General features: G+C 28.8%; 1 protein-coding gene across 4 annotated transcripts; it reads right to left on the bottom strand.

Annotated features, from left to right (window-relative positions):
- Positions 1–4,161: 4,161 nt before the first annotated feature.
- LOC116433285 (bridge-like lipid transfer protein family member 3B) lies at positions 4,162–16,936 on the bottom strand. 4 transcript variants are annotated; one of them, XM_031991205.2, is made up of 18 exons: positions 16,450–16,936; positions 15,897–16,098; positions 15,557–15,745; positions 14,490–14,715; positions 14,186–14,352; positions 13,954–14,113; positions 13,468–13,725; positions 13,144–13,383; positions 13,003–13,029; positions 12,061–12,153; positions 11,747–11,934; positions 11,435–11,672; positions 9,897–11,098; positions 9,619–9,753; positions 8,078–8,089; positions 6,365–6,730; positions 6,129–6,276; positions 4,162–5,457 (listed from the first exon to the last, which is right to left on the bottom strand). In XM_031991205.2, exons 1-18 carry the CDS (start codon positions 16,491–16,493, stop codon positions 5,096–5,098), a joined length of 4,257 nt encoding a protein of 1,418 aa, XP_031847065.1. In that variant the 5' UTR covers positions 16,494–16,936; the 3' UTR covers positions 4,162–5,095. The 4 variants fall into 4 exon arrangements, with proteins under 4 accessions (XP_031847065.1, XP_031847067.1, XP_031847066.1 ...); XM_031991207.2 differs by lacking the exon at positions 13,003–13,029; XM_031991206.2 differs by lacking the exon at positions 8,078–8,089 and having other exon boundaries at positions 16,450–16,935.
- Positions 16,937–17,038: the final 102 nt, after the last annotated feature.

The following is a 17,038-nucleotide window of genomic DNA, read 5'->3' as shown; positions in this document are numbered from 1 at the left end:
ATATATAATTGTTATTTTTCTCAGTTTATATTATTATCAATAGTTTATAACATTACACTTGTATATTTTTATACATCAATTTTTTTGACATTGACAAATATTGTTATTTAAAATATTGTAACATTTAAGATACAGATAGAGGTAATTGTTATTTTAAGTTAGAGATTATTTATTATTGGAATGTTTAAAAAATATGAATTGGAATTGTTATGAATAATAGTATTTTAAATGTAATATAGAAACTTGGTACTTTTTTTAATTTGACAAATATTGTTATTTAAAATATTGTAACATTAGAGACAAATATAGAAAATAGAGCTTGAAATTATTATAAATAGTAGTATTTTAAATATAATCTAGAAACTTGATATTAAAATATATTTTTTGTTGAAAAATATGAAATTAGATGAAAATTATTTAATTGATGGTAAACAAGCCTTTTTTTATATTAATGAATTGGAAATTTATATATCATTATTTTTCTCAGTTTATATTATCATCAATAGTTTACAACATTACACTTATTATTTCTATATATAAACATTTTTGACTTTGACAAATATTGTTATTTAAAATATGCTTTAATAAATTTGTGTCATACTTATATTTTTCATGGTGTAAATTATTTAAATTGCATACTAATCAATTTAAAACTGTTTTGATATTTGCAAAATAAAATGACAAGTTTCAATTCCTTTCCAGAAACTCAAAACAAATAAATTAACACTGTAAAACAGATACAAAAGATTGACTATTTATTTGCTGTTTAAATTTATAATTATTTAGATGTTTTTATATATATTATGCTTTTTATATATACACAAAATGACAATAAGATAACAAATTTTGTAATACTTTTAAACGTTACAAGTTAAAAAACTTTTACTTTATTTTTACATATGCAAAGTAGCGAAATTAATTTTGTCATGTGCATATCTATTTTTAATAGGGAAAGATTAACTCGAATAACACAATGTTCCATTTACATTCGCAGTTAATATTATACGTGAATGTTAATTGTGTAACCGGTACAGCGAATCACACTTACCTCTCGTCAAGGAAATTGGGAACAGTAAAGTGTTTAAATTGTATTGATTTATTTACATTCTTATTTTCATAATGGATTTTATAAATCATAATACACGTTATAAGATATATTTCAGAAAAATGAAACATAAGAATATAATTAAGGAAATCGAAGACAATAATTTCTGAAAATCATATAAGATGATGCTTTCAGCGAATACACTTAGCACTCGTAGTCTTGTAATTTATAATTAAAAGGTATGTTTAAAACCATAAATAAAAGCATAATAGAGATATTAAGATCTGATAATTAATCAATTTTCTTGAGAAATATAATAAATATAGTCGTAACACATCATTAATAATACAGTAGAACCTCAATAATCTGAATCGATTTGCGTAATTCTTTACATAAGTAAATAATTATACACTGATTCACAGGAAGGTTATTTGCTGTAGAAGAATATATTACGCGTATTAAAATGTAGAGAATATTTCAAATAATAATGCAGTCGTTTTCATCGTTCCTTATTTTAACTTTGAAATTTCCCTAATCTACAAACTGTTATACTTCTAGCGTGACAGATAATATTGTTCTTAATTAAATTCGTACACTCTTTACTGCTACGGTCATCTATATTTTTATTATCAATCCTACAAACTGTAGCGATACGAAACAATACTCCTTATAAATTTTGTAATGTTTCATATCCTTTGTACTACGCATCTAATATAACTGCACATTTTCATATCAAAATATTTGTATAATCAAATTATGTATTTTTCATAAAGTAATTCTCTGATAACTGAGGTTCTACTATAATTATTATATATGCAATACAAACAATCTTAGTTTAAATATTATTAGCTTAAGCACGTACATAAAATTTATGATCATTATTGTTTGTCGCTTATCAATATTCGGTTTAGAAAGTAACTTCATATTGCACAAATGTGAACAATTCTTATAATCAATACCATCATATTTATGATAAAGTGATGTATATTTTTCTTCTCACACATTATAATAAAACTTGTACAATGATAGTCACTGAAATAGTAAACGTTAATCAAAGAATTATAAAAGTGATGTATACTTATAAAATAAATTCACAAAATATTTGAATGTAAAAAAACAAAGAATATTTATAATTTATATACAAATATTCTAGAGATCATAATTGTAAATGTCAATAATCAATTATGTTACAAACGTAGCTCCCATGAATCACAAAATCAACTTCTCACTAGCTGAAGATGATACACGCGTTATATATAGTACAAACATTGTTTTCAACCAAGTTGTAGCAATGGAAAAAATTAATAAAAAGAAAAGCACTAACTACAAGGAAGCATTTCAGATTAATGTTATTAATAAGAAAATTGTATAAGATTTAATAATACATGATAAAAGAAAGTCTAAATCCCATGAAATATTAAAAACTCTTAATCGTAAGTAAAAAAAGAATGATAAAAATATACTATAAGCAAAACGTTCGCAATATAATATAATGTACATTACAAAAATCTAAAATTGTAATATCGAATTGCGAAGAGATGCCTTTAAAACTTCCGTACTTAATTCCTGCTGATAAATTTAAATACATAATTTATTTACATGTTATAAATACAGTCAATTCTACTATAATACATACTTCTACTGTAAGTGTCAACGTAATATGTATACTTAACTACAGCGATACTCTCTTATTAACATTTAAATTCCAATACACTGTTGTAACGTTTCGATAAAAATATTATTCTATGCAAGCGAGTAGAGTAAATAAAACTTGTTTTATAGTAGCTTTTAGAAAAAGTACAGTAACAGTCATAAGCATACACTTTATTTAAAGGAACTTATACACTCAGAAAGTTTAAAAAAATTCATCTATGCGGTTTACCTATATTTCGTATTCACTGTTGAGAAAATATTTTCTCTGAGCGTTTCTCCAAAATTTAAAATACACTCAAACTTTGTTTCAAAATAGTTCTCTTGAAATTTATTTAAAGAATTGAAGTTTATCGTAATTGAAGAGCTATGTAACTGATTTACATAAACTATTGTAGTTATTTGTAACATTTCTACGTAAGTTTTTGTAATAGTATATTTCTCTACAATTTAGGTGAAAAATAAATATACTATTTTCCAAATATACCATGTTTCAGTAGATCCAGCAAATTCCAAACTAACTTTAGGAGCGCAAATTTTCAGAGGATGCTCTTATTCTATAAACTTGGGTCTCCACTAATAAAAAAATATATATTCTTTGTTTTTTACTATTTTACACAAATGTATATATCTTTTAAGGTGTGTCAGCGTCTTAAAATTCTATAATACAAAATTTCTTGTCGTTCCTTTAAAACGCCTGTTATGAAATGAATATTCATTTACTTCGATGGTTCAAATAACTGTTATAAAAAATTGTGAATATAGAATAATTCATTTTACCGAATGATATGTTTATAAAGTGTACACTCACATTATCCTTGCCACGTAATAAAACAAACTGCATTGTGAATATTTTAGAAACAACATAAATGATAATATGAATTTTGTTTAGGTGTACGATGTACAAAAAAATAAGTTGCGTAATGAACGAAGGTGAGTATGTCATAGTAGAAGAGACTGTTTAAAAAAAGGAATTCTAAAATTTAAGGGAAACAGCTGCGTAACAATCATTAGCAAACAGGTATTAGAAAAATACCTCAAGTTTTATGACAAGAGGATTGACCAGCAACCCATCGGTACAACTATATTCAGTGGCAAACAATGATAAATGTCAATATATCACAACGACAAATTACGACATCAGTATAGTACATCATCAGATTATAATTCTCATTAATATAGTCCAATAATATTCATTTTCAAAGGTTATGTAGGTAAGATTATGAACGTCAATCAGTACGTAGGTTTTAGTTCATTAATAATACCGAAAGTAACACAACGTTAACTTTATAGTTTAACATATTTATATAAAACATTCCACATTATCACTGCATATCGTATAGCAATCAATATATTTAGAGCTCCCTACTTTCTTAAACGATGGGATTGGTAATTACAATATCATTATGTAATTACAATGAATTCCATGTTCTCATTTGCCGAACTAGAAAATCTATCCGTAGGCATAAACAATACGTTACTTTATTATCGATTAAAGTCTCATATTCATTACATTAACATATGGTATCCTTTCATTCGGTGGAAAGTTACTCATGAAAATTATCTAAATATTTCTGATAAAGAAAATAAAAGCATCGGTAAAAAATTTATGTTCAATTCTCTGTTAGTATATCGGATAATAACCATTGCTATGAAACCAAATTTATATTGCAACTTTGACTAGTATTTTATATTACGTGTATTATACACAGGCACGCACGCACACACGCATGCACACGTTACACGCATACACACACCGTACACACATTATACATTTTATACATGTATAATATATATTTTATATATATATAATATACATTATATAATATACTGTATATGCGTATACATGCGTGTGTATGTACAATGTATATGCATATGCAAATTTCAATATACCTGTATATACATTATAATAAATATAATATATATATCGTAGCATATAGTAAATACGCATTTACATACTTACTTGTAACATTCGCACAATTAGTTTCTGCTCGTTAATGAATATATTAAACACTGACTAATATTGCCATTACTTATCGCCTTGTACTTGATCATAGTCAGAAACTTATCCTCGTCTTCAGTTGTACAAGATTTGAATCGCAGCTACTAAGAAAATCATAGTAGATACGTTAATGTGGAAAACATAGAATTATGAATTTCAATGAACTGTAATATGCATAATACTAATGTCTTTTCCTTACGAATGTAATAGAAATATATATATCGTACGACAGACAAAAACAATTCAAGTCTATTGACATGAAGTACTACACAACCGAATTCAAATTAATCGAAGGACCAAGATATTACTTCGACGTGAGAGTCAGTTGAAAATTATTAAAATTATCATTATGACTTATTCGAACTACAACACTTTGAGCAATCGAAACAACTGGTATGCTATCTTTTGGTTGACCAAGATGCACGGGTACCACCAGTTCCAATTATTTGATTTTGAAGCTCCGTTACTGTTTCCTGCAAGGCTTTCTTTTCTCGCAGAAGCATCTGTATATCCTCTTGTGCTGTATTCAAATGTAACTTAACTATCTCGGATTCCTCTTTAATGCGCATCAATTTCGCGTTTTCTTCTGATAATTTCTCTAGTGTGTCAACACGTCGACGAAGCTCCTCGTTATCCGACTTCAATTGTTTGCTCGACTTTCTCAAGACGTTCAGTTCTATTTCGTGATCTACTTTCTGATCTGTTTGATTATCATTGTTCGACAATGTTGTGAATGAGTCAGTGATACTCAACATGTTTACTAAAAAACAGAATATTTTAATTAGATAAACTGACAGAAAGGAAACAGATTTTTAATACGATTTAATGTATTACGTAAGCTATGAATTTTGTATATGAATAATAAATAGCCTTTTTTATTAATAAATTAATTTCATGTGATAATAATAAGTATTGGTAATATATGTATGTTGTTCGTTCATGCTGTTTTCTGAAGTGCGTATGCACTGATCATAAGCATCGAGATAAATATGCATAATAGTACACAGACAATTTTTAAGGAACTAAGGAAAATCATATCTAATTATATGCGCATCCAAAAGCTTTACATGTAGATGATCGTGTTCAATTAAATGATCGAAATAAGCAATAAACTTTAATACTAATTATCTACTGTTGTAATATCAATGCTCACATTGAGAAGGCCATCTGAATGCAAAGAACAGTTACATAATGTATGATATTAATCAGAAAAAAAGGAAAAATATAGATATACCTGCCACTTGCATATACTTTAAGAATTCGCTAGAAACTATATCCTATTATATCATTGAATTTATTCAGATCGCTGTTTACATTTATGTTACGCACATGACAGCATAGCTATTTTGGTAATAATGAACGGAACAGTATATAATACAAATTACAAGTGGCAAAAACAATAGTACGGTAGTCCCATAAGTTATTACTTACCAACTGGTTCAATGTGAAAAACACCATTTGTATCTCGTACTATTCTAAGCTTTGCAATATTCATATCTACAGGAATCGGTCCTGGTGAAGTTATATTATTTGGCGGACGATCTTCATTTAAACGTAATGAAATACTTTCTAAATATATCTGAAAGAAATATTGTTACAATTTAAAACTTATGATATATATATATGTATGCAATATAGGAGGTTATAGCAGTAGTTATTTTGTGTACCTGGATCGGTATTGGCTTAGGTATAATTTCATCTTCGATCAAATCTGTAAGTCCACTTATTGAACTCATCGACAAAGTCATTGATATGTCAGTAACTTTAACGTCTAATTTATCTTCGAACAAATTTAATACACTTTGTTTGTTATGTACATCAATGACCCCAACGTCTACTTCCTGTTCAGTACTGTAACTTTGATTTTGAGACGAATGCAGACTCTTGTTACTCATGTTGTAGCTCGCTTGAGACAGCTTGTAAGAATCAGACTTGCATTTCAAATCATGATCCAAACGAAGTTTGATACATGATCTACAGTTTGAATCTGAGGCTAGTTCGACCCAACCTCTAGATCGTGCACTGAATTTTGTCTAGGAAAGAAAAATATTAAAAAGATAAATTCGTACAAAGAATGGATGTATTTGATGTTTCAGAACTTGTTGCGAACACATTTATTCTTTTATTTCATTATAAAAATTGTTGTCTATTTTATAAATCATAACTTATAAATGCATTGTAATCATACAAAATAAGTTGTACAGTTTATAAACAGGAAATATCAGATGCAAAATTATAATATGAACGAAAAATATTGAAAGAAGTTCTACGATTAATAAATGGGAAAAATGTAAATTCTCAAACATTTAAGAAAATTAATCACAGTAGTTTATAATACACTTTTCTCAACAAAAGGAAAAGAAAGAAACAAAATAACACACATAATTCTTAAATTATTCAGAACATCGTAGAATATGAAAATGAAAAATAAATATCGGACAACACAAACTTCAACTTTCACTAACTAGACAACATAATTCTATCAATCTTAAAAATAATTTAGCGATAGCAAATATTACTTGAGAAATTGAACCGATAAATGAGTTTTCAAATAACATTTTCATAAAGAATATTAACAATTCGAGTACTTTCATTTTACTTTTAAAAAGTAATATTAATTTTCATCGATGAAGAATAATTTACAGTCTATTAACAACATCTATACGATTATTAATGAAACGAAAAATACTCAATATACATGTTTTATTCAACTCCGTTGTAGTTCTTAACTAAGTGTGAATCATTGTTAATGCTTTATACATTGTACACACATTTAATAAGTGTGTAACCTCACAAATAGAAAAAAAAGCTACAATATATTTTACAAACAAAATTCCTTGAATATTCTATATTTTGTACAATGCTAGAGATTACTATAATTTTTACAAAAGTATACACTAATACACATATTTTCAATGACATTCAAAAGCTTTTTGAACTCATTCCAAGTAAACTTCATTTCACACCATGCTGTATAAACTTATTTTTTAATCGTGAAGTAAAAAATAAATCTCAAATTTACTCGTAAACTCACTTAAGGATGCGCGCCACCTAAAGACAGCCTAGATAAATTTTAGGAATTTTTTTGTTAATAACTATTACAGTTATACAACCAGAATCATAAGTTTTCACTTAATAGTTATTAACAGAAACATTCCTAAAGTTTACCTGTATCTGGGATGTCTCTAAACGGTATCTCCTTTAACGCAAATCAAAATCAGTGAAAAGAATTTCTTGATAACGTGAAAACATTTATAATAAAATATGTGTATTACGTTTGTATAGCAATAATATAATTTACTAAAAGACAAAACATGCAACAGAATATACGCAATACAAGGCATGTAATATAAACAAATATATGAGTATTTTGCCAATACCTTCCTCTTGACCTGCCACAAGTGCCACATAAAAACATTCACAAGAGAAGGAGAGACGCAGGAGAAGCATGCAAAAAAGTTAAAAGACAAACATTGTATAAATATACATATACAGTATAAAATAGTTATAATATATGTGATATAAAATGAAAAATAAAATTGTAATGTTTCTCTCTCCGTAAGACAGAAATATGTAACTATGAACAAAATGTTAATCACTAATCCATTCCAAGTACGATCACATAAGAAAATTTATGTCTTTAAACACCGTACTGCATCGTCATGTCTTTCCATGTCTCAGAATTTTATATTTCTATCGTTCGAATAAATTATAATGAAAATTTCAAGGCTAGAAATCAAAATATGTTTCATTTATGTTAATCGAGAAACAATTTATGGCTCGGTTGGTTGTTAGTCACAATTTAAAATAAACATAACACTTTATATTAGAGAAAGCAATTTATATAGTGTGCATAGGATGTTTAATATTAATCTATTATCGTCAATTACTCACAACTTACTTGTATAAAGAAAATATTCAACAAAAATGGTATACCTTCAAAGAGGACATAATTTAATGTGATAATTTCTTTGCGAGTAGTCTGATGAAAATCATATGAAAAACAAATTTGTTTTTTACATAAAATCTTATATATATATATATATAAGTACATATATATATATATATATATGTACATATTTATTTATATATTAAGTCCTATAAAAGAACTGTTAGCTTAAAAGATATTTCAATTTTTATATTGCAAAATAATACTGACACATTTATCTACACCTACAAAAGAATGCGAAGTCTGAAAAATATCTGAATAGAAATTAAAATCTGTTTTATGTACTGATAATTTTAACTTACATTATATATTAACCTGACGTAAGATTATACGTGATCAAACAGCTTGATATTTGTATTTAATACCTATCAGTGTTATATAATGACTTTGAACGTTTGAAGTTTTGACCAAATTCTCTGCTTTCATCGTCCTCTTCTCAAAATCATAAATAAAATCACACGTAAAATGATATGTTCCAATTTGTGTTGTTACCCTTTATTATTTATGAAGAAATACTGTTATCGTTTAAAAAAATGTAAGTGTAGATGAAATGTACTACTGCTTTTAGAATATTGAATTTAAAATATCTTCTGAATTAGTGATTTCTGATATAACTAATTTTCATGCATCGATTAATGCATTAAAATGTACATAGTTTCATTTGAAAAAATAAATTTAACCTCCGTCTGTTCATGCTAAGTTACATCCTATTCGAAGTCATACAATTTTTTCCCATATATTTCCATACACAGATAGCTCACGAATAATAAGCAATAATAAATTAAAATTGAACATCCTGAACAATTGAACTGAAAAGTTCTACTGAAATTACGCGAAACAAACACTAAAAAAATTACAATTTTTATTGCAACAATATTTAAAATTTCAATATTGAAAATCTATTAATTAGATTAAGAATAGCATAATCTTGACAAACAAAAGTATATTCAAATTAATATATGTTCGTCTCACCTGGAACTCATCCCATGGTATAGATGAACATTCATCGTTACCAACGTTTGACACCTGAACTTTGATAGAAGACGTATAACCGCAAGACTGTTGAATGAATTCAACTTTGGATAGTTTAAACGTTGCCATAGACACCTAAAAAATGAAAATGCTGAAGTGTATTATCTTGACGCGTACAGAATAATGTTAGTTCCATCCATTTCCAAGCATATTCCTACTACGATTTGTTACTATCGTATTATATAGTTATATTAATACATCACAAAATATGAACTTACAATATCTTTACGTTTGCATACACTATCCAAGGATTTCTCGCTTTGCGTGTCGGGAGTTTCTTCAACCACTTCGCTAGCTTCTTCAACTGATGTTATTGCATTATCGACAGAAAACATTGCGTCTAATTTTTCTTGATCTTGGAGACAAACCAAAACATAGTTTTCACTATCGGAACTGACATCACTTCTTATGGATACTGTGTCACTGCTGCCATCCTCTGGGGAAGCTTTCAAAGCAGAGTCAATTGATGTCATTAAATTACTCAAACCTTTTTTCATCGAAGAGAGACCAACGTTAAAATTATTTGGAATGAACGGTGCATTTGAGGATGAATCTCCTCTATTATGCTTGAACGCAGTTTCTGGCACAGTTTTAATTTCTCGCATAGTAGGTATTGCTTTCTCTTCTTCTATGCCAATGCATTGTCTGTCATGCGTTGCATTCGTTAACAGTTGTTGATCATGTCTATTTGGACCATTTTGCTTAAATGTCACAACGGTTTGAGTTGGAGCAACAGAATGTATGAAGTCGGTTGACAATATTGAAGACACCTCACTTTGCGGTGTCAACACCTCATTACTGATATTAATCTTTTTACTACTGAAGTCAGGTCTTTCTACGCTACTCTGCCATGGAGCAGCTGAACTTACGATTTCATCTGCTATACTAGATGTATCCGGTACCACTGATTCGACATCTCCACCAGAATTTTCTTTCCCAGGTGTATGGGATGGCATGACGAAGGTCACTTCCACTTGTGGTATTAGTGCACCGATAATAAGTGAACTGCCAGAATTAACTTTCAATATTTTGTTCGAATCGATGGTTAAGTACGTTGCCATCTCTGACAGAACTTCTGACAGTCTCAACAAAAATAAATATTGATAATGATTTATCTGCACGCTAACTAAATTGCTTATATATGCAAGACCATGGATGTCAGCAGTTGAAAATTTTTCAGAATTCGATGGATTCATTGATATGTAACACCATAGTGTTAGAGGAAATGCATCCAGAAATGGTACCGGTCGATTTTGTCCAACTGCACGAGCACCAAAGAAGTCTCCCCAAACAGGTTCCAAGTTACAACACCACACGTCCTTGGCTTCCGTCCACAAAAGCTCTCGATGCAATTGGCGGACTAATTCATTTACAGAATTACTGCTAAAATTCGCTGGCGGATGGCGAACATTATCAGTGCCTAAAAGAAACATTGCTTCTTAAATATATTAGCAGTAAATTTTTTGCTTTCCTAATACGCATTGCCAGTGAAAATGAAGAAACCTTAAACTAACTGCTCCAAATTTCTGAGGGAAAGGGACAAAGATTAGAAAATTTATTTTGCAATATTAGTCTTGTAATGATTTGGTGTTTGAAACGAAGGACTTTCTGTTAAAGAAATATTTATAGTTGGTATGCGTTAAAAGAAGTAGATGCGTTAAAAGATTCCTTTCGTAGATGATTAAGATATAAGTTAATTTATTCAACGCATGTGTTGAAATATTTTCATTACTCGCTGTATATATAAAATATTTACCTGAACAATGAGCTAGAAATTTATCCGTTACAACATGAAAATCATCTGGTTTATTTGGAAATTCAGTGCTGAAGAACATCTGACCCATCTGAAAGGTGTTCAAACATTGAGCCAAGTCTGCTCTCGAAGATCTTTCAGTAGATCGAACATTTGTTATCGATGCTCTTGAAGTCTGAATGTGCAAAGACTTCGGTCTGTCCTTCTGATTTGGATAATCCTGCTGACTTTCAAAAACTATCTGGAAATGATAATTATATTGTACACGGAATACTGTCAGCCATTTCATCATGCGTCGTACATGTCAGCACTTACTCTTGGAAGTATAGCTTCAATTTTTACATCGAAGTACATTAAGTTAATGGAAGTATGTGTTGTTTGTTTATCTTTATTCATTAGAGAGTGATGTAAGTTCAACGCAAAAGAATTAAACCATAAGCAGGAACAAACATCGAAGTTTACTTGAATGGGATTCAGTTGTACGTAAAACTTTGGTGGCGGCACTAAACAATAACAAAGTATTCTCAGTTACATCTTTCATGAAAAATAATTTATAACAGCTATAAAATACCTATCAGAAAATAAATGTATCTCATAAATAATAGTAATAATATGAAATGTATACCTACATGGAAATGTAATGTCTCCAGGATAATAGTAATATGTAAATTCAGCGTGGAGGATCGTTACATCTTCTGGGAGACAAAATCTGTCCCTCTCACCTAAGTGAAACAAAAATACTGTAATGGAGACAGGTACACATGTTTTGATTACATACATGCTTTATGTATATGTTTCGTATAATAAAAATTTATTTAAAATTTAATCTGATGAAAAGATGCATGTAACAAACACGAAACAATTAATTTTGCACAAGACTAATATGAATGATTATGTGTGATTAAGTGAACACATTTTTTATTCTATGTTTTTTAAAAAATATAGAATTAGTCTATTCAAATGAAATTAATATTGTTGAAATAATATTTTATATTCTGAAGTTTTTAATGAATGCAGTTTGAAAAACGCACACAGAATGTGTATTAGATTCTTTATTTTATTTTTGTATTCAATTTATATTTTAATTATTTATTTCATGAACTATAAAAAAGATGAAGAGTATTAAGAAAACAAGATACTATGGATTCATTCGCAATAGAATTTTTGTAATTGCTATTATTATTTAAATTTGTTTCAATTTTAATTTCACAGAAAAATGTATAACGATAACTCTTAATTCATAAGAACTTTAAATAATAATATAGACTGCTAATTTAAGAAGTTTGTATAATTTGTGTATCTTTTAAAAAACATATAACAAAAAATTTGCTTTAACTATATTTAAATTCACATCTTACATCAGAGTAATTGTAAGAACTAATTATACCTTCATCGTAACTGTTAAAAATCTTAGGCACAAATGAGTTAAAAATTAATTTTAGACCACGTAGAACATATTGAACAATAATAATGTAACACAAGAAGCAACAGAACTCTTTAAAGACAAAACTACTTTTAGCAAATATTTGTAATGTTAATGTAGGTATACTACAACTATTAGTAATTTATACCTGTTGCATGTTTCTTCCTTGATTGAGCTGTGCAATTTTTAAACGAAACAATTATTGATATATTACGAAGAGTTTAAACGAAAACTACTTTTTCATAAAATAGATTTTACGAATAAAAGTAACTATTAAACTTATGCGTACCTGTAACGAACTCTTTTGGTACAGGATTGCGAGATGTGGTTGTCACTTTGTACAAAGTGAAGTCATCGATCCTTATTATGATACATGTTGTCATTAATTTGGCAAGCTGCTCTAGAATATAATTTTTCACTGGATTCCCACTCGGATGCTGTGATTTCTTTTGTTCGTGGGAAAACACGTTGGCATTTTGAGTTTGGTTATTCTTCTCCAAATTTTCACCGGAACCTTTCGCATTACCAACTAAGAAAAATGTATTTCAAAATGATAGTATCGTATGTCCACGTATCTAATTTACTTGAATTTATTAAGGTTTTGGATACGAACCCATAACGTTCCCTTGACTTCTTGTCAAAGGAGAATGTTGAGTTCGACCGGAATCAATAAGATCCATGAACTGACTTCGAAATGAACTTAACGATTGTTGCAACCACTGACTGTGCGGAGTAGCATTCTCTCTGTATTTAGCCCAATGTTTTCTGTCAGCCATTGCCAAATGATATGGATAATAATCAATTTGAAATCTAACTAGTGAAATTTGCAGTGCACCGCCGTCTTTTAAATCAGGATAAGAGGATCTACCATCTGATTATGAAATAAATAATATTACGAAAACATCAGAGTATTATTCCAAGAAATTGATTTTATAAATTTCTATTATATGCGAATAGTCATAAAATAAATTCTATTTGATCTTCCGCTTAATAAATGTCTAATTTTGATCCTTCAAAATGTATTTATGAAATTGTAAATTCGCATAAACATTCACAATGTAAGAGCAAATATTAAAGATACGTGTTCGCAGTTACTTACCACCAACATCATCACATAAATGCAAATCAATTCGCTGACACAGAAAGTGGTATGATGTTTCTACAACATCGTACCTAGTAAATACTTTTGCAATGGCCGTGTTACATTGATTCTTCGTCCTAGATTGCTGTGATATTTGCGCTTGATACTCTGGTAATACCTTAAATTATTAAGATAATAAATACAATCATAATAACATAAACATAATCACGTTTACTTAATATTACCTTACCTCTAATTTTCTAGCGGCTTTAGCTTTGCGTTCTAAAATCGTAGCCTTTTCTATTAAACCTCCAAGCGAGTCAATAAAATGAAGGGCTGCTTTTAACTGCGAATCTGTTAATACCCATAGGAGATCATCTAATATAAGAATCAGCCTTGATCCCATAACAAAACAATCTGAAATAAACATTTCATATCTCTCTATTCCGTTTAAGAAGCAACAAGTATAATATATTTTATAACACTTTATAACATATGAATATATTTTATAACACTTTATAACATATAAATATATTTTATAACATATTTTCAACCTGATATTCTTTTCTTGATGGTGATTCGACATCTTGCTTGATTTGTAAGTAGACGTAATGGAGTAAGATTTTTATCTTTAGTACTTTGTGCTTCTATTCTAACCGTCTGCCACTCGAGTTCTTTAAAAATAAGTAACTGCCCACGATCGGAATCTTTCACTCTAGTAGTTCTTAGATCACAACGTTGCCATGTTGCCGACTTTGATTCCACAATAATACGGTTCATCTATGGTAAAATAAATATTTTTTAATAATCATTATTCCAAAAACACTTCACGAAGAGAAGGGAAAAGAAAAAAAAGAATACGATACAATATGAAAGAAATAAAATGAAATGAAATTAGGATAAATGATAGTGTTGTACATGCGTAAATAACATTAAATCAACTAAGGAGAAGATTGGCTAATCTAGTTACAGCTCATAGTAAAATAAACAAAAGATACTGCTGACAATGGAATAATATTTAGAGGAGTAAATAACAGCACAAGATAAATGACAATAAACTCAGTTAAGATGTGAGAAGATAAGACGAAGTAAAGGTCAAAAGATAAAATGAATTAGAATACATGACTAAGTGTCTGAAGACTAAGAAAGAAGTTTATAATCAGACGAAGCACATTTTAGTAAATCCTGGAGTCAAAAATATAGACCTTATACAATATATTTATATGTGTATATAAATGAGTTCTATAATTTTATAATTCTACATTAGAAAATAAAAATTTTAATATTTATAAATTAAGAAGTAATACTATAACACAAAGAAATAAAAATTTTATAAGAAATGGCCAAACATTATTCTTTATAGTTTCCACTGTACAACATTTATCTTAATTATAGACTTCTCTGATGAAAAAGAAAATGTATTACAAGTAATCAGTAAAAAGAATTACTTTATGAACTACTAGAAATATAAATAAATAATTAAAAACTGGTTAAGAGTATATCGATCAAACTACATAGAAATTATAAAATAAATAGAAGTTCTCTATAATCTATTGTAATATACAATAGTTTTACTTCTAAACCTTTGTACAGACGCATAAAAATAAATATAATACTATACCTGAACCGAAGCAATAAATGCAGGACTGTTAAAAGTAACCGATATAGTATTAACAGCTACTGTTATTCCATCGATTACTTTATGTATGAAAGAATATTTTGTAGGACCTAAATACGAAGATTCTTGCGAAGAAGATAAGTCTCTTAAATCTTCACATGTTTCTACCTCTATATGAACTTCATCTAAACGCTACAGGAAACAAAATTTTATTATTTTGAATATCAATTTGAAAAGAACATTATCTTATATTCTTATTTTATCAAATACATTAAATAACTAAGAAAACAATATTCAGAACTTTGTAATTTATACGATTACGTATACATTTAGAAATATTTACCAAATATATAGGAACACTTCTCAGTTTAGTCCACTGTATGCGAAACGAAACTTTATTGCACCAAGCGTTCGTCAATCTGAGCCATGACGGTAGCTCCAGCAAATCCGTCAGAACCGTTTCGTCCAGTTCTAGATTAGACAGTTCGCCTTCCCCTTTAAGTGCACTTAAATTTATTTTATCCGCTGAAAGATTCTTGGTGAACCTATAAATTCAAAATCAAACGTCATGATTTTCCTTATGTTTCATCCATCGCAATCTCTAAACTAGCCACGCAGCACAAGACTCGGACAGTTAATTTCCATTCAAATGACATTCCCAGACTAATTAGCTCGAAGTGATAATTTTAACAATTATCCTTGTTTCCAAGGGTAAATGGTATTGATGATTCAATAAAAATAACATCAACAAATCTGTGCCTCAAGGGAAACACACATATTTACAATTATAGACATTTGTGACGTGACTTCGAATTTAACAAGGATTGTGCAATTTTTCTTCGTACGCCGAGCTCGAGATAAGGGAAATGCGATTAATTATTCGCCCGTGTAAATACCTCGACAGATGTTTCAATAATTGTTTCTTTATTAGTGACACCATTTTTTGCTACTTTCAATTGGCTTCTATTCCATCTAATGCAGACTCCAACATGGTTAGCTCAACATTCCACATTTGCAGCGAACCACAATTCGTTCGTGTATGCCACGATTGCCATGACTTTCGACTCGAGTAGTCAGTAAGTGGACTACACCGGCGGGCACACGGTATGTGGTTGTCCACCCCACCCCGATCGCTCCAGGGCTCATAACATTCAAATCACCGGAGTGGGGTGGACAAGTATTCTGACTGTCTGTGCTACTAAATTCTAGTTCCTTTTTGCTGTTTCTCCAGCTTTTTTCAGGTTATACATTCTTCGTTTCATATTAAACTGATTTAAATTTAATAGTAACTAAATTAATTTTTTATTAATTTTTTACATTACTCAAAGATTCCTTAAATTTTTGCTGTAACTAAATTAATTTTTTACATTACTCAAAGATTTCTTAAATTTTTGCTGTAACTAAATTAATTTTTTACATTACTCAAAGATTTTTAAAATTTTTATCTTCTCACTAATATTCTAATATTTCATTTTTATTAATTTT

This window comes from Nomia melanderi, chromosome 1, assembly GCF_051020985.1.
Source record: "Nomia melanderi isolate GNS246 chromosome 1, iyNomMela1, whole genome shotgun sequence".
In the NCBI taxonomy this organism is placed as follows: Eukaryota; Metazoa; Arthropoda; class Insecta; order Hymenoptera; family Halictidae; genus Nomia; species Nomia melanderi.
This window is presented reverse-complemented; position numbering and strand designations above follow the sequence as displayed.